Genomic DNA, 18,206 nt, shown 5'->3' on the forward strand with positions numbered 1-18,206 from the left:
AAAAATTTAAATATATCATATCGATAATATAAGTTACGAATATTTTTTTTATTTATAAAATGATAAAATCCATCAACAATATAAAATATTTATCAATTTAATCAATCTTTTAATTCAAAATCAAATATTTAATAAAAAGATCTTCTTTTATTTTATTTTTAAATTATAACAACTTTTTAAAAAAATTGAGTCACCGTAAACCGTTTGAAATGGTTGTCCACGGATGAACTCATCTACTATATAAGAGTATCATATCATGAAAATAACTCAAGTTGCAGTTTCATCTGAATGAGGTTGCGTCCTCCTCCTGCTCACGCCTCGGCGACACTGTTTTGCTTCTTTTCTTTTTCTTTCTTCTTGCGCTAATCTGATAGACAAGAATTACAAAACTTCGCTTTCTTTCTCTCTTTGAAGTAAAGAAGAATTTGGATAACGTTTCGGAATATTTTCATGTGTTGGTTTGGTTTGCTTAGTTCTCCATTCATGCACTCTTTATTTTCTTGGAATAGAATTGAGCTCTATATTCTGTTAGCCGTAGAAAATGAAATGGAGATGAACAATTGCTTGGTATAAACTTTCTTGAATCTTGAATCTTGAGATCATTTCAAAATTGACTAAAAAATTAAAGCTCAAGTCTCGTGTGGTGAATTACTAATAAAATATTTGAAAGAACGCTGCATTTTTGGAACAAGTTTTTCTTAGTGTGTGAAAGCCAAAAAAAGATGATGAGACACTCTAAATGTTTTAGATAAAATGAAAAAAGTAATTAGAAGGGAAATATTTTGTGGATAATAAAATCAGACACTAAAAATAGTTGCTTTCGTATTAAAGATGAATTATGTGATATATTTTGTGATGAAATAATGAAACTAAGAACAAGAAGTAATTTGAATGTTCAAAGTGGGAAAGAAAAAGAAAAGAAAGAAAAATGAGTGCATAATCCTGGTATATACATTAGAAAGAAAGTAGTGGAAGCATGAATAGTGATACAGAAGTACATACAAACCAATTGGCTGACAAACAGAAGAGCTCTATTCTATTCCAAAATGAGAATTAAACCAAGACTTTAAAGAAAGTGAGGTTTGATAATTCTTGTCTTATCAGAGCAGCACCAGAAGAAGAAAATAGAAGAAGAGCAGCAAGACAGTGTCGTCGGGGCGGGAGCAAAAGGAGGGCGCAGCCTGGTTCGAGTGGGTGGAGATGGCGTAGGCAACAGGCGGAGGCGGCGGGGGGAGGCCATCGCCGAAGAGATCGTAGTTTAGGAAGGTTTGGAGGGCGTGGACGGCGAGGGAGGGGGTGGAGTAGAGGTCGGGGTGGGTGAGGGGGATGCCGTCCAGGGAGAAGTTGCCGGGGGAGTTGTCGGTGACGGAGATGGACTTGGCGCCGAGGAGAGTGGGGAGGCGGGCCAGCCGGGGGAGGAGGAGGAGGTCGGAGAAGAGGAGCCGCTGGGGGACCACGTGGTAGGGGAGGAGGAAGGGGTCCGGCGGGGGACGGTTGCCGGTTCCGTCGCGAGGGACGAAGAGGGTCGCGCTCACCGGGAGACCAGTGGCGTTCGCGGAGGAGAGGATGGAGACCCACGCGCTCAAGTCCCCCGCGCCTATCAGGGCGTCCACGATGTTGTTCATTTCTTGCGTTGGCGTCGTGGGTGTGGGTGCGCTGGGAGCTACCATTGTCAGAACGAAGAACAAAAGAAGCATTGTCTTGGAAGAAGAAGAGTCTCAGCAGAAAGAAAGAAAAAGGGCCATGTTATGAACTCAACTCCCTGCCTTCCCAAGCTATATATACTTTCTTGTGGGATTTTTTTACCAACTTTTTTACAGTTATTCAATTGCATAACTTAAAGTAGTCAAAACATATGGCATTATAGAAAAGTATACGTGTATTTTATAAAATATTTTTGTAAGAGGTTTGAGAGTATCATTTATTTCGTTATTATATGCAGCATCACAAATTATTATAAAAAAAAAATACAAAAGGAAGAGAAAACAAAGCAGGGTCGCAACGACTTCCTTCATAAAGGGACCAAATCAATGCGCCAGAAGCTTAAGTACAATCAAGAAGCCAATGCATTACATTACACAATCGATATATCATATATGTAAGCACATTTTTATCAACAAGGATGAATGAAGGAAATTGTATGGAAAATTACTATCAAATTGCTTTCATTGCTTGTTTCCTTTCCTCCTCTTCAGCTTTAATCCAAGAAGCCTAGATAAAAGAAAACAAAGCAAAGCAGATTGGGCAGAGTCAATACCTTTTTACAACTGTCATTCCAAAATAAAAAGATTTTGAAAAAGAATACGAGTAAAAATTTAGAGCGTCAACTGTCAAGCACTCACGAATTGCAGGTTGGTTTTGGAAAAGGTTTTTAAGTTCCAAAAGCTAAATCAGAGGTGCTATATATAAGACTAACCTTTTCTCTTTCAAGCTTGGAGAGACGAGGTTTAATGGAGTTTCCTAAGCTCTGTCCTCCCCAAGCTTCTTGCAACTCTTTTTCCCTTGCTTCACGGCGAGTCACTGAAAGACTTACCGAGTTCTCTGGCTGCTGAGTGGCAACCCTCTTTTCTCGCTCAAGTCTGGATTTATGATTGTTCAGACCTTCATTTGTTTCCAAATGGATGTTTCCTAAGCTCAGTCCTCCCCAAGCTTCTTGAAACTCTCTCTCCCTTGCTTCACGACGGGTCTTTGAAAGACTAACTGAGTTCTCCGGCTGCTGAGCAGCAACCATTTTTTCTCTCTCAAGTCTGGATTTATGTTTAACCAAGACTTGATCCAGACCACCTTCAGTTGTTTCCAAATGGATATTTCTGTGACTTCTCTTAACTTGCCCCCATTCTTCCCCCAAATTGATCCTCATTTTCTCCTTCTCCAGTCTAGAGACATGCTTCACTAAAACTTTATCCAAGCTCTCACAATCCGCGACATTGTTTGCTTCATGATTCGTTCTTTGTTTATAGTTTTCAACATGGCTTCCCTGTGACAATGCATGCAACTTCTCCCTTTCCAATCTGTGCACCGGCTTTTTCAGTATTTTTTCCAACCCATCTTTGTTTTCCCCTGAATTGATCTCTGTATTTGAATTTATGTTTTCTTTCCTGTCCAATGCTTCGTCAGAATAGAAAGTTGAGTCCAGTCCACCTGACGTATCTAGATAAATTTTTTCTTTCATACTGATTGTTCTGTTTCTTGCTTCTTGGACTTCCTTTTCTAGTCTTGAGACATGCTTCACTAAGACCTTATCTAAGCTTGGTACTTCTATGTGATCCTTTCGACTGGTTGGCATGCCTCTTGGAACTTCTGACATTTCCTTTCCTGAGTTAATTTTTGCCTCCTTGATGTCTTTCTCTAATTTTGAATAATTCTTCACTAGAATACTTCCCAAATCAGGTACCATCTCTGCTGGAGTTTCATTGACAGATTTACGATCCCTGTCCCTGACCGATTCTGTTTCCTTCTTTTGGGTTTTTTTGGCTTCGCAAACCTCTCTTTCAAGTTTTGTCATATGCTTAACTAAAAACTTATCTAGGCTTGGTAATTCTGGCTCAACTTGCTTCTTTCTCATCGCATCCAAGGCTGACTTTCCCAATCCTAATGATGACATTCTTCTTGCTGGAAAATTCATTGTTGAAGAGGATGAATACTTGGTAGTAGAGTCTGGATTGTGCAGTTTGGCATTCTGTACTTCAGCCAAGGCAGCATTCAAACCATAAGTTGCGACTATAGTGGCAAGAGAAGAAAGTTCATCTTCTTGCAAACATTTTAACCTCTCAATCATCATATCCACAAGTTTTATTCTGTTATCAAGAGACTGTCTCTTCCGGCTTTTCCTCTGACCTATCCCAAGGAATGGTATTTTGGATTCCAAGTCTTGGGAGTTGAAGTCACTCTTTTGAGCGACTGAATTAAGCTCTGACCCAGACTCAGATTCATACTCTGAAGAGAACTCTGACAAGTCCAGATTACTTTCATCTGTATCTGGATTTTCACTAATTTTTTTTAGCAGATCTCTAAATTCACCTTTACTGAATGAAGGACAGTTTGCAAGCCTAATAAATGCAGTTTTGACTGCAGCAGCTACTTCTCTGTCCACCTCAAAGGCAGTTTCAAAAGATGCAGTAACGGTATGGGTAGATGATCCTTCTCCATTAACAGAGGATGTCTCTATTTGACAATGCTTGCTAGGGCAATTTGGCAAGTCAAACATAATAACACCCATAGCCTGGGCCGTCTCAAAAGCCTCCACTGCACTTTTTTCTGCCTTCAAGAGTTGGGCCTCTGCATCATCACTAGGAATCCTGAAAACACCAATATGAAAAACGAATAAAAATCTAACATACAAATAAAAAATCAACAATACTGAGCATAATTGTTTGCAGAAAACTTTACCTGACAGATCATAAAATCCAACATACAGATATACAAATTAGAATCAACAATGCCAAGCAATTGTTTGCAGAAAACTTTACCTGGCAGCACGTAAAATACAACACCAAGAGGCTTCCACTAATGCACCTCTTCGGGCCTCCATTGCCTTATTTGCCGCTTCTTTAGCTGCCATTTTCTCTCTCAGAACTCTCGAATAATGTGGATTAGAACTGCCTAGCGTCTGATCAAGGGTCAAATTCATACCACCTACTTCCTGAAAAGGTCAAATGTGAGTTAGCATTGGAATTCAGAAGTAATCAAATAATAAGTAACAAATGTATGCACATGGCCAAACCTGAAGCATCTTAATTTTCCTATTCATGTAGGTATCCCCTTTTTTGCGTGGGAACCAGTTAACAGGAGAGGTTTTACGACGAGGAGGCTTTCTAATTTGTGATTTGAACTTGTTAAGAGCACTTGATGTAGATTGACCAGCCTCCTTTGTCAATTTATTCTGCACCATTCAATAAAAGAAAACACAGAATTGTTAACGGCTAAGCCAAACAATTAGTACAGTTAGATAGATAAATAAATAAATAAAGCTGCAAAGCATAGAAAAAACTATTTAGTAAACTTTTGAAGACAATAATATATCATCATATGCTCGAACTCTCAAATTATTTGATGATTGCTGTGTGTACTTCACTAATTCATCAAGTTCACTGCCAGTCTTAAGCATGTTTTCACGGTAGTGTTGCTTCTCTGTGAACTATTATTGACTTTGGGTGAGCTTTAGCAAAACTGATTCTGGTTTAAAATGATTTTCATGCAAGTGATTTATGGTTGAATGTTTATACTCTTTTCTAAACAACGCTCATATCTGGAATTACTCAAAATCCAGCAGAGTGTGACGCGCTAGTAGTTCCGCGAGCAACAAGGCCTTCTCTATTACTAGTTATTGTATAAAATTAGGGATTGGGATCCAGAAAAACTAACGGATCAGTGCCTCGTCAGGTTAGGGTTTTGAATCAGTAAACACTAAACTTAAAGGAGGATTGCAGAATCGTAAATAAAACAAAAGGTACATTTGAATATATCGAAATTCAGGACGAAAAACGATTGAAAATAAAAAGTAGAAGGCTTGCCTTTCCGATCTTGGAATTGACGGAGGCGGTGGGAGAATGAAGAGGAGGAGCACAGGCATCGGGGGAGTGATTCTCTGACCCAACATCCATCATCACTGTATCTGTCTGTTTACTCTCAGTTTCAGATTGAAAAAAAAAACACGGAATATGATAATTGCTACCGTTTAGTGTTCGCGGAGTAGAATCCTCCTTTTAGTTGCGAAAATGGAACAAGAAAAAAACTAGCCGTTGCATCATTTACCCTGTAACGGCCATTTAAATTATTAATTATTTTTCCTTTTTCTCTCTTTACAAAATTTCAATATATTTAAATTTAAATTAATTTGGTAACTATATTAATAAATTATAATATTCAATATTTTTATGTAATGTAAATCATTTAAATTATACGTTATTCCTGCTTTTATAAATATTCCTTTTATATAAATCTAGTTAAATACAAGAAATCAATTTGATAATTGTCTAAAACTTCAAAAAAGAAAAAAAAACATTTATCTGGCAGCAATTTCAAAAGAGAAGCAAATGTGTCCAAATTTTGATCAATTAAACTAAATATTTATATAATAATTATAATTATTATAAATATATTCGTAACAACTTACTATTATACTAGCAGGAAAAAGACACTATGTGTCTGCATTATATTAAAAAAATAAATAAATAAATAATGAAAAGAATGAGAAGTGACTCATAAAAATAAATAGTTATTGAAAAATAAATAAAGGATAAAATAAAATAGTGCATGTAAAAGTGTAAATCAAAAGTAGTTATTGAAAGTAGTATCCGGTATTCCCTTTATATATTAATATATATTTTGAAAGAAATACAAATTTTATTATTCAATTATTGTCACATCTTAACTAAGAGAATGATTAATCAAGTCATGCAACGTTTCGCTCTTATTTTATATATTTGATTTTTTATGTTTGAAAATGATTTTTTTTTTATTTTATGATATTTTTATATTATTATTATTTATTTTTTTTGCATTCTACTTATTACTTATTTGTGGATATACTTATGTAATGCACGAAATATTTAATAGTTCTAATAAGTTTTTTTTATATATAATTTTACTAATCATATTATTGAATTGACAGTTGAATCGATGACTTAATGAACTATACTTTCTAATGTCTAATTTCACAATTAGGACCATGATGACTCAATAATCTACACTTTCTAATGTCTAATTTCACAATTAGGACCATACGTGTATTAAGCTGTTCCGCTATCTATTATTTAAGTTGAATTCCCCCATTCACCACTCCTCAATTTTACTTCTAGGAACGCATTTCGGCTAAACTTATGAAATCCCTCCAAACCAGAAACCTTATTAACATGAATCAGTTCTCTTATACAGAAAGGTATAAACATTAACTGTAATTGGCAAGCTCCAATTTGGATGAACAAATAACATAATCGTTCTAATACATACGACAATGGAACTTGTAAAGCTTTTTTGGGTTAAAAGATGTGGGAGGACCCCTACAAAACCTTGTAACGCATATACCATCAACTATATTACATACAATATGAAAACTACAACAGTTGGAACTATCTCGGAAAAGGGTCCGTGATGGCACTGGATTTCTAACAGGAAATGTTGTCAGTTACGATTACCTCGTATAATTACTACCATGGAAAGTGACGTGCTTGTATTTGTTCTGGTGACAGACGGCAACAACTTCTGCATCTCGCGTGAGGAACTCTATCTTCTTTCTCAGCATACTAGCATAGGTTTTCGTGTTACTCAATCGGGGAGAACAGTTTATTCCCAATTTTTGTGCCACCAGGAACACATGACAATGCATAAAGAAAGATGGTTTTTGACTCATTCATATAATCATTTTGAGGTGGTCACCACAATGCAGGGAAGGCATGTGGAGACAGACTATGGACATCTCGTATGCCTGAATTAGATTACAATGGGCAACTTCCGTGTAAAATACAGGAAGGTGAAATATTATCAAGATGAGGTAAACAAAACCTCACTGGTGAATATAGTTACAGAAACTTTGAAATATGAACTGTTGTCGAGCCAATGAAGTGCCCAAGTTCCATTGATGGTCTTTTCAATCATCACATAGAAATTTGACAGCCTCTGAGGAAACTGCCATTTGCAGAAGAGACAACTTACTAAGTATTTCTTGAACTGTTGCCATGAAACTGGGGATCATGTTCATCCTGCAATCAAGGTTGTGTTAAAGACAGTGAAAACAAAGCATAAATTCTTTCATTCCATGTTCATATGCTATTATATGGCCCATTTTATGCACAAACCTGAAGGCTATATCCAAAAGTAGTAGCTGGACGAAATTCCAATTGCCCTCCCTACATGATCCAACATATTAGCAATTATTGATCATGCTAAAGTTAGTCAAGTAATCCGACGTCCCAAAATTTCATAGAAAAAAAAAAAGAAGGAAAAAGTACTCTACCAGCCCATGAATGCTTTGCTGTGTTCCAAAAAACCCATCATGGCTTGGAGCCATAGAATTCAAAGGACCCTACAATGATATAGATATCAATCTATAATCCTGTTTCAATACAAGAATATAACACTATCTGCTAATTATAATCAATGATTAGGACAATTTACCAGGCCTTGCATGCTCTGATGATTAACATAGTAACCATCATGAGGCGGCTCCATTAAGTTCAACTGTACTTGCTGCAAAACCAAAATTATTAAACATTGCATTGACTCTTAAAATACAGGATATATGTAAGCATTTATTGATCAACAAGTATAAAATACCAGTCCTTGCACATTCTGCTGGGAACCATAATACCCATTAAGGGTTACTGCGTCCGAGCTAAGATTATCCTAAAAGAATAAAAGCACAAGTTACAGGAAACATAGTCTATAGAACTCCTTCCGGTCTTGATATAATGCAATGGATATTTGCGAAAATAGTAAAGCACTTTTAAGGGATTAAATGTACTCTTTTTCATAAAAACTAATATAGATCATGATCGAAACAGAGGTAACACAAACCATTTGCTGCAGGCTATCTTGAGCATCAACAAGTATAACATCCTGCTCTAATTGTGCCTGTAAAAGAAAATTCTCAAATCAATTTCCCGATTTTTCAAAAAAGCCAAAACTACTTAACAAATATACAGATCAACCACAAAACTTAGAACAGACCTTTCTTTTCCTAGCTGCATTCCTCTTTTTATTTGGTTTCAAAGCAAGAGCACCCTGATTTTCTTCTGCTTCACGAAGGCTATGGGCACTGTTGCTGGCTTCTGCACCATTGATATTAGAATTATTGACAAGTACACAGTTCTTCAAGGCATCAACAAGTGCACGAAAAACAACATTGTAATTCTCTTCGGATAATGATCCTTCTTCACTCAAATCAATAGCTTGTTTGCACAAATCATTATAACGTTGCACCCTTGTTTGTATCCTTCTTGTCCTATCTGCCATTGATTCCTTAATTTTGGCATCTTTGGTCCACCTTTTCAAGATATAATGAGATGGAACACTTGAACAACCACAACGTTGGAGAACACTCAATGCATGCCTGCAAAGGAAACCTTTATATTCAAACAATCGACAGAAGCAAGAGACCTCTGAGCTCAACTCATTCCAAGTTACCAGAAACTCTTCATCCTTCTCATAATCTTGAACCATAAATTTTGCAATAGTTCCATCTCCAGCCTCTATCCTAGATTGACAACCAGCTACACCCAAAACTTCAACTTGAAATTTCTTAAATATTGTATGGGTATAAACTGTTGACATTTGTTTTTCCCAAGGTGAAGGAGATTTAAGTGCTGGCTGTTTGTGTAATGTATCAAAATCTGCAATGGCTTCCTCATCATACCTATTCTGAAGAATTATCCCATATTGTTTAACAAACTCTTTAAGGGTAATTTTTTTATGAATATATTTGTCGAAGAAAGAGTTCATACTTTCAGAGCGCTGAGGAGTAGACATTCCAGCTAAAAAGGTATCCCCCATGTAAATTGGCATCCACTTTTTCCGGTCATCATACAGTGACTGAACCCATATATCATCTTGGAGTCCAAATCTAGTGACCATTTTCCACCATCTCATGTCAAACTGTTCATCTGTCCAAGATTTAAAAATGCACTTGTTAAATTTTGGCAAGAAGTTGTTATACTGTTTGATCACAAAAGAGAGATTTTCGGGTATCCTCTCCAGAATGTGCCAAAGAGAAAAGCAATGCCGTACATTTGGAAAGACTTCTTCCACTGCTGTCTTCAAAGCTTTGTCTTGATCAGTGATTATAACTTTGGGAGCTTGCCCTCCCATTGCTCTAAGCCATGTCTTCATTAGCCAAACAAATGTTGGTTTAGTCTCATCTGCAACCAAAGCACATCCAAGCAATATAGGTTGAGAGTGGTGGTTCACTCCAACAAAAGGTGCAAATGGCAACTTGTCATTGTTTTTTATGTATGTGGTATCAAATGAAACTACATCATTAAAGCTGTGATAATCATTGATACTTTTTGCATCAATCCAAAATAGATTTCTTAAACGCTGCTCTTCATTTAAATCTATAGAATAGAAGAAGTTTGGACTCTCCTTTTGTACGTGCTTAAAATACTCAAGCATAACTTGGGCATCTCCCTCATCCAAAGCCAAATACTGGCCTCTGTCAAACTGGTAGTTTATATCACCCAAGAGAGACCCAATTTTTTGACAGCCACCAGATTGCCTAGACATTTCAACATACATCTTTCTGGTGCGTTCACTAACAGCATGCAAGATATCAATATTATTCTTTTCGGCTAATTTCACATTTCTATGAATCCGAAAATGATATGCCAAGGCCGGTAAAAGTTCATGATTATGTTCCTTTATAAATTCATGAATGATCCACTTTCCATCCGGCTTTCTCTTCACATGCATGCAAGCTTTGCAATCTGTTTTCTTTACACTTGGTCTTCGACTGCTCCCACTGTCAGACTCAGGTGTAACTCCATACCTAGAGCACGCAAATTTGGCATCAATAAATTCTTTTGTTTTCTTTGAGCGTCTGCTGTTTTTTATTGAAGTAGTGAATCCCATAGATTTGGCATATTCCTGATAAAATGAATATGCTGCTTCATGGGATTCAAATTCAATGCCATTGTGGGGCTCAAAATCTTTGTCTCCTTCAAACAATGCAATGTCCCTCTTGGGAGAAGCAGCAAGAGTACCACCTCTGCGATGCACTTCATTTAATGCATCACCCATATTTTGACGCACTGCACTACCATGCACTTCAGTAGTTGCTACCTGTCACTGAACAATAAAACAAAAGAAAGTTAATAATAAGTTCAACAGACAAATGTAGTCATCCAAATATAAAATTTGCAGTGATTCGTGAGGGAGGAAAGAGTGCACACCTTGCAATTTTAAAATGTAACACATAAAATTGTAGGGTAACTTACGATAACTGTCATAGTCAGCCAGTACCCAATTTAAGGACTACTGTTATTCATTAACAATTGACTTTAGACAATTAAGAAATGATGAGTAAACAGTCAATTTGGCCTCTAAATTTGGAAGCCATTGTTCTATTAATTCTTGAATCGAAGAAAATTATAAAAATAAAATAAAACTTAAGTGTGAATTAACAATCAAATTAGTCTAAAACTCAAAAAGATGCATAACTAGAATGATAATATTAAGTCATATATTTATGGATCAAAATGACAGTAAGTAAAATAAAACTTATTTTACATTTTTTTAATTTTAGAAAATAATGTGATAGCCCTTACCAATTTTAAAGACAAAAGAGGCTGTTTATTCATTAGAAAATACAACAGTTATAGATGTTTCCAAATCTGGGCAGCCATACCGAGAAGTGTACTAAATCAGAAAACATTTTTTTTGTTTTGGTTTCTTGTTCCTTCAGACTCACAATAAATGTCAACATCTTTCCTATTGAAGATTCAAACATTGTTTGTCATATTCAGCATGTCAAGATACAAGCAATAAGTATTTTTGAGAACTTCTCTACTAAAAAACAAATCCTTATTTTTAGCAGTGAATTTCTCAAAAACTCTTCTAAACTTATATCCAAACAAGCACATTGTTAGAGACTAATCTCCTCCAATTGATCTTACTCCCGATGGTATCACTATCAGAAAACAAGTTGTTGAAAGAAGCCAATTATGCAAAAATCCGCAGCTAAGCAAACAATCTAAAAGAAGGCCACTGAAACGGTAAATCCAAAGAAAGTATGCTGCTGTGTGAAATTAGCCCAAAGAAGTAGCTTTAGGTAAACTAAACTTAAAAACTTGTTGATGAGTGAACACAAAATGGCCAACGGACGAAAAACAAACGAAGCTTTAGGTAAGAAGAGTTTGACAGTGACCAGTGACCACTGAGAGAGCAAAACGCAGTTTCCAGCTCTTCACTCAGAAATCACGTTTTACCAAAGCTTCTGCGTTTGGGTTCTAACTATAAAACTCGTGCTATAGCTCATTTTCATTTGCTGACAGTGGCGCTTGTTTTCTTAGAGTACAAGTATTATTTAATTTTATTTATTCAGAACTAAATTTAAAACGATCTGGATGTGAAAAATGAGATGAAGCTAGAAAAGGCACGCAAGTAGGTTGGCATTCACAGAGCATAATGAAAAAATCGCAGAAAATTGGAAGGGAAGAGGAAAAACCTTAAAGGGCGGGAGATCAGGAGCCGCGAGTGGGGAAAAGCGCGAGTGGGAAAGCTAGGGTTTTGAAAATTGGGGGAAACAATTCAATTATGGATGGGATCGGAGAGGAACTCAACTCGCTTGCCTCACTCGCTCCTCTCTCACTCCGCATTCACGGCGCGTCTTATTGCTACTTTCTCTTCTATTTTTATTTCCTCTTCACTCCCCCACACGCATCCTTCACTCCCCGTACGACGACGTAGCGCGTGACACACCTTCTCTTCACATGTCTACAACTTTCTCCTACCCCCACTCTGCACCACATTGCGTTTAGTTCACTCTCTTTTTCTTTTTTCACACCAACCCTTACTAATTACTTATATTTAAGAAGAAAACCAAAGTAATTTAACAAATAACCACTATTCACTCGCAACAAAATTTTATTTTGTAAATAATTTTAAGCGAATATCTATATTTAGTAAAAATATATATATCAATTTTGTATAAAAACTTTCAAATAAACTAGGCTTAAATATGTTTAAACAACCTCGAATTAGCTCGATTTTCAGATTATTATTTTTTAAATCTTTTTTTTTGTTAAACTTATTTGACAAATTTTTTTTTCAATTTAATACTTGACGTTAGTTTTCTCTGTTAAATGATGACGTGGCAAATGGATTGTCACATCATCACTCAACAGTGTCTGCCACATCATCCTAAGGACTGCCACATGGACATGGTGATGATGTGGCAAACACTGTTGGGTGATGACGTGACAGTCCGTCTGCCACGTCATCACTTGACAGAGAGGAATCAACCTCAGGTACTAAATTGAAGAGAAAAAAAATAGTCAGGTGTTTAAAATAAAAAATAATAAATTAATAAGTAATAATCTGAAAACCGATCTAATTGGAGGTAGTAATACGAAAAATCAACCTAATTGAAAGTAGTAATCTAAAAACCGACCTAATTGAAGGTAGTAATCTGAAAATTGTCACTGAAGGACAACCTATTTTGAGGCCACCATATTTCGATTACATAAATTACACTGAGTGAAAAGAGCGTATGTGAATATTCATACAATCCATCGACTTCAAACTTTGGTTTATCATAAAAAAATTGGACCAAAAATTTCAACAAAGATAGTGGACAATAAGGAAGTGGAGAAAAGTGAAAATTAATAAGATGAAGAAGACATAAAACACCTGTAATTAGAAAACAAAAGCAACAAATGCACATAAATTAGCTTCTCATTCATTATGTATGGAAACTATTGCACTTGATTATAAAAAAAGAAAATTATGATTATATTAAAACTCAGTATATATATAATATATGTGTGTGTAATATTTATATTTACTAATAATAAGTTTTTAAATAAAAATTTAATTTCAAATCTTATGAATTTTACTTGTAAGATAAGAAAGTTAATGCCACAAATATTCACTTAACTTTTTTATATTTATATCAAATCTTTTTTTTTAACGTTTCCATCACGTAATAAATAAAAAAAAGTTTGAAGTCGATGAATTGTATGAATATTCGTATACGCTCCTTTCACTCAGTGTAATTTATGCAATCGAAATATGGTGACCTTAAAATAAATTGTCCTTCAGTGACAATTTTCAGATTACTACCTTCAATTAGGTCGATTTTTAGATTACTACTTTCAATTAGGTTGGTTTTCAGATTACTACCTCCAATTAGGTCGGTTTTCAAATTACTACCTATTAATTTATTATTTTTTGTTTTAAATACCTGACTAATTTTTTTTAATTTAGTACTTGATGTTGGTCCCCCTCTGTCAAGTGATGACATGGCAGACAGACTGCCACGTCATCACCCAACATTGTTTGCCACATCATCATCATGTCCATGTGGCAGTCCCTTCGATGACGTGGCAGACACTATTGGGTGATGACGTGGCAAACCGTTTGTCACGTCATCATTTAACAAAGAAAACTAACGTCAGGTACTAAATTGAAGAAAAAAAATTTATCAAGTAATTTTAACAAAAAAAAAATTAAAAAGTAGTAATCTGAAAATCGAGCTAATTCGAAGTAATTTAAACATATTTAAGCCAATAAACTAAAACCTATGAATATGATAACTCTAAAAATTGGAAGTACTTAATAGCTATTAGATAAATAATCTCAGTTTTCTTCTAATATTCACCTGAATTATATTACATGTAAACCTATTTTTGTAAACTCTGGTTATCTCATTCTGTTTTGTAATTTAAATTACTTATTAAGAACCACGATAATAATATGTTTTAAGATCCAAAATCTTGTTTAATAACCAATTTTTTTTTGCAGAAATTAAAATGATAACTTATGTTTAATACGGATCAAAAATTCAAAATAGACATATATCGCAAACATGCACAAAGTCAAGAAGGAAGAAACTGATCATAAGATATAGTAGTCTCAAATATTAATAGCGCATTCAACCTAATTAAGAAGTGTGTTATTTACTTGTATGCAGCTTTTACTAATCCTTTTTTCAACATACTAGTCAAGCTCATTTGGATTTTTTATTTTTTTCTCGACGCCTTCACAAGGAGAGTTTGTAGTGAAAGAGAGTCAGACCCATTTTTACAATAATTTTCTAGTAATAATCAAATCCTGATTTCAACTGTTAACTAAAAGTTTGACTAATCTTTCATATATTTTAGAGTGAAAATGATATATATGTGCCTCATTTTTATAATAAATATATCTTCCTTCTCTCCTTTCCTCCTCCACCCTAAATTTTCCAAATATATATAATAGTCAGAAGTACTTTTTAGAATAATATTTTAAAATATAATTTTAAATAATATTTTTGAAACAATATATATACTTTTTAAAAATATATTTTAAAATATAGTTTCGAAAATTACTTTTAGAAACATTGTAATTTTCGTTTAAAATGGTGTCTTAGTAAGGAAATGTTATATTCACTTATGCTTTAGATGAGGAGGAGCAAATGAGAATGTTAAAGAATGTTGTGAAATATAATGTCAAGATCTTTATTGAGAATAAAGGAATTGTGGGTGTGAACAGAACAAGAAAAGACGAGCGATAAAAGAAAGAAGGTTTGAAATAGTTTAGGAAAGAAGAAACTCAGCTAAATTAGTTCTTTAGTTTTTTTTTTCTTCTAAATTTTTTAAAAATTTAAAATGGAAATTGTTCCGGTCAAGGGATGTACTAGGGTTTCTGCCTAGGTCTAGCCTCAAAGCCAGAGCATTCAAAAGTGTAATCTCATTTCTCAACTCTAGGGTTTTGGGTTTTATGGTACGTCGTTCATGGGCCTCTTGGGCCCCGAGAATAAAGGAATTTCCCTAACCATTCTTATCTTGATGGCGCGAGGTTAAAGGGGATAAGTCTAGTCGGGTTCTTACCGACTGGGTCCGCGCAGGAGACCCAGTCGGGTTAATGCCGAGTAGTCTCCTTAATCCTTTTAGGCGAGAGGAATCGAGTCCCCCAGGTCGAGTCGAGTCATGACCGACTAGGTCTATGCTGAGCCCTCGGTCGGGTTGGTGCCGAGTAGGCATGGTCGCCCCACTGTCGAATAGAGGTGCAGGTCGGATTTCAACCTGGACGACACAAAAATAATAACTTTCGACCTAATAGTTTTAGACGCATGTCATGAATAACCGATCAAATAAATCAAATAGGCCTTATTCTTTATAGATCTCAACTTTAAGAGTTTAATATTTGAATTATGGATGCATAATCAATCAAATAAATCAAATTACTGAATTGAGTCAATTTTATCCACCTATGTTACATAGATATAATATGAAATCGTAGTGTTTCCAAATTCAACATTTTTTAAGAATGGACACATCTTAGACACGTATAGGACATTTTGACAGATTATGTTCACACAAATTAGACACGTCTCCATTACGGATATCTACAAAAGTATCGTGTTTCTATCATGGATGCTTACAAAACTGACGCGTCTGTATCATAGACACCTGCAAATGAATATGTCTTCATCTCAATACGTGGATTTGAGATTTTTTTAAAAAACAAATAATAAATCTTGATAAAAATAAAAACAAATAAAAGATTATTTGAGTTATATTCACGTTACATTTTTATATTATATATATGTCATGTTCACGTGTTTTATATTTTCTTATTTTATCATATCTTCATATCTATGTCTATATCATGTTTAAATTTGTGTTACATATATAATTATCAACTTTAATATTTTATCACATTATTTTAATTCAAAATTATTAATTACTCACGTTTTAAACATGCGTTATCACTCGTGATAAAATAATAAGATGTATTAATATAATTACAATATTATGTTGTTTCATCATTAAATATTAAAATAATATATTTGTAGACGTGTTATATATTTATACGGACCATTCATATCAAAATGAGAACTTTATTTTTATTATAACTAAAACATAATATATCAAAATATAGTTAAAACTCCAAGCGTGTGGTTCAGCGGTAGGGGTTGATCCACGCTTAAGCAAGGTTAGGAGTTTGAATCCTACCTTGTGTATGCAGTCGCGTTAAATTTTGGGGCCAGCTATCCCACCCTTTGAGGTGCCTCCAACCTAGCGAGGAAATTAGTCACTACTGTCGGGGTATCCAGAGCCGAACAAAAAAATATATAGTTAAGAAATTTTAGAAGTTATACGTTGTGATATTATTATAACTTGATTATAAATTTATATTATTTTATCAATATTGTAACATCTATCACATTTGCATTGTTGCTCGTACATTTTGTGGTAACCTCCTAAAAAGTAATTTTGTCACAACTAACCTTTTATATAACTGAAGGTAATTACTGAGACAAAGATTACGTTTTTTTTTTAATAAGGAGATATAAATTTTTAAACCGGATCAAGCTTTTTTTTACACGAATAAAATAATACTCCTAATCACGAAATAAATTCTTCTAAAAAAGTTTATCGAATTAAATTACATATTCGTGCTCGTGCACCCAAATCTATTTGAATAGATGCATGTACGTAAGGGTCCATTCTGTGATATTTTATTCTTGGGAAGTATGGAAATTTTTTTAGGTACATTTATTCTTGTAAAATTTGATATGTTGATATAGTTAATTGGGCAATTAAACCACGAGAGTAAATAGATGCAGCGGGGGGAAGAATTTTAAGGGAGGGAGAGGTTAACATTGAAAAAAGGTAGAAAAAATTGTAAAATGACATATATATAAAATTAAAAAATAAGGTTAATTGTCTTTAATTTTTTTATTTAATTTCCACTTTAACCAAATAAAAACATGTTATTATCCGTTTATTTTATTTTTCTCTTGTCTAAGCACACTGAACAAGTGTGTGTTGGGTGGTGCGGAAGCATTTGCTTTTGCTTACTAAATTTGTTTCCCAATGCACCACTTTGTTTTATTTATTTTTTTCCTCTTTTGTGAGTGGCTCAACTCTTTTAAGCTACACGCTCAACTGATTGATGCTGTTCGATTGGTTCAGCTAAAAAAAAAAAAAAAAAAAGTAAAAAACATGGGAAACGAGAGTTCCATAGCATTTATTCTCACACGGATTCCACACGAGATAGGGTGAACCCTTTCACGAGAGAAATTAATTAGAACAATATCAAATGGCATCGTATGAAAACGTTAGTAGTCCACTAGTAGAATCCTATATTGTCTTAATGTTTTGGTCCAAAACATATTTAGGGTTTTAGGATTTATTGTAGGTAAATGGTAAAAATAAAAATATTTAAAAGTATAATTTATTCATATTTATTTTAGGATTAAAGTAATTATAATTGATTGTATATGGGTTTATGGACCTTGAGAGAATTTCAAGATTTGATAAGATAATATAAATATCATATTTTGACATATTATTTTTATTAAAAATAAGATTTAATTCATATTTTCTGTATCAAAATAATATATTAGTAACCTATCCCATTTCAATAAATTCATTTGAGTGTATCCATCTTGGAGGGTGATACACTTACAAATATAGGTGATAAATTAAGAGGAAGAAAAATTCCATAATTTATATACTGCCTTCCCTTACTAGAAGGCAGAAACATTTTGTATCTAAAGCAAGGTT

General features: G+C 34.3%; 3 protein-coding genes across 3 annotated transcripts; all 3 read right to left on the minus strand.

Moving 5' to 3' along the window:
- Positions 1–797: 797 nt before the first annotated feature.
- Positions 798–1,843, minus strand: LOC109805024 (FAS1 domain-containing protein SELMODRAFT_448915-like). Its single transcript, XM_020366957.3, has one exon. It carries the CDS (start codon positions 1,695–1,697, stop codon positions 1,101–1,103), a length of 597 nt encoding a protein of 198 aa, XP_020222546.1. The 5' UTR covers positions 1,698–1,843; the 3' UTR covers positions 798–1,100.
- Positions 1,844–1,980: 137 nt separating this feature from the next.
- Positions 1,981–5,647, minus strand: LOC109805014 (myosin-2 heavy chain-like protein). The gene is made up of 5 exons (XM_020366945.3): positions 5,514–5,647; positions 4,724–4,882; positions 4,470–4,642; positions 2,417–4,298; positions 1,981–2,211 (listed from the first exon to the last, which is right to left on the minus strand). Exons 1-5 carry the CDS (start codon positions 5,604–5,606, stop codon positions 2,155–2,157), a joined length of 2,364 nt encoding a protein of 787 aa, XP_020222534.1. The 5' UTR covers positions 5,607–5,647; the 3' UTR covers positions 1,981–2,154.
- On the minus strand, positions 5,514–12,487 carry FAR1 (FRS (FAR1 Related Sequences) transcription factor family). The gene is made up of 8 exons (XM_020350431.3): positions 12,158–12,487; positions 8,668–10,779; positions 8,515–8,571; positions 8,275–8,343; positions 8,116–8,187; positions 7,955–8,023; positions 7,797–7,847; positions 5,514–7,700 (listed from the first exon to the last, which is right to left on the minus strand). The coding sequence occupies exons 2-8, from the start codon at positions 10,729–10,731 to the stop codon at positions 7,653–7,655; spliced, it is 2,430 nt and encodes an 809-aa protein (XP_020206020.1). The 5' UTR covers positions 10,732–10,779; positions 12,158–12,487; the 3' UTR covers positions 5,514–7,652.
- Positions 12,488–18,206: the final 5,719 nt, after the last annotated feature.

Source organism: Cajanus cajan, chromosome 7 (assembly GCF_000230855.2).
Source record: "Cajanus cajan strain Asha chromosome 7, NIPB_CcT2T_4, whole genome shotgun sequence".
In the NCBI taxonomy this organism is placed as follows: domain Eukaryota; kingdom Viridiplantae; phylum Streptophyta; class Magnoliopsida; order Fabales; family Fabaceae; genus Cajanus; species Cajanus cajan.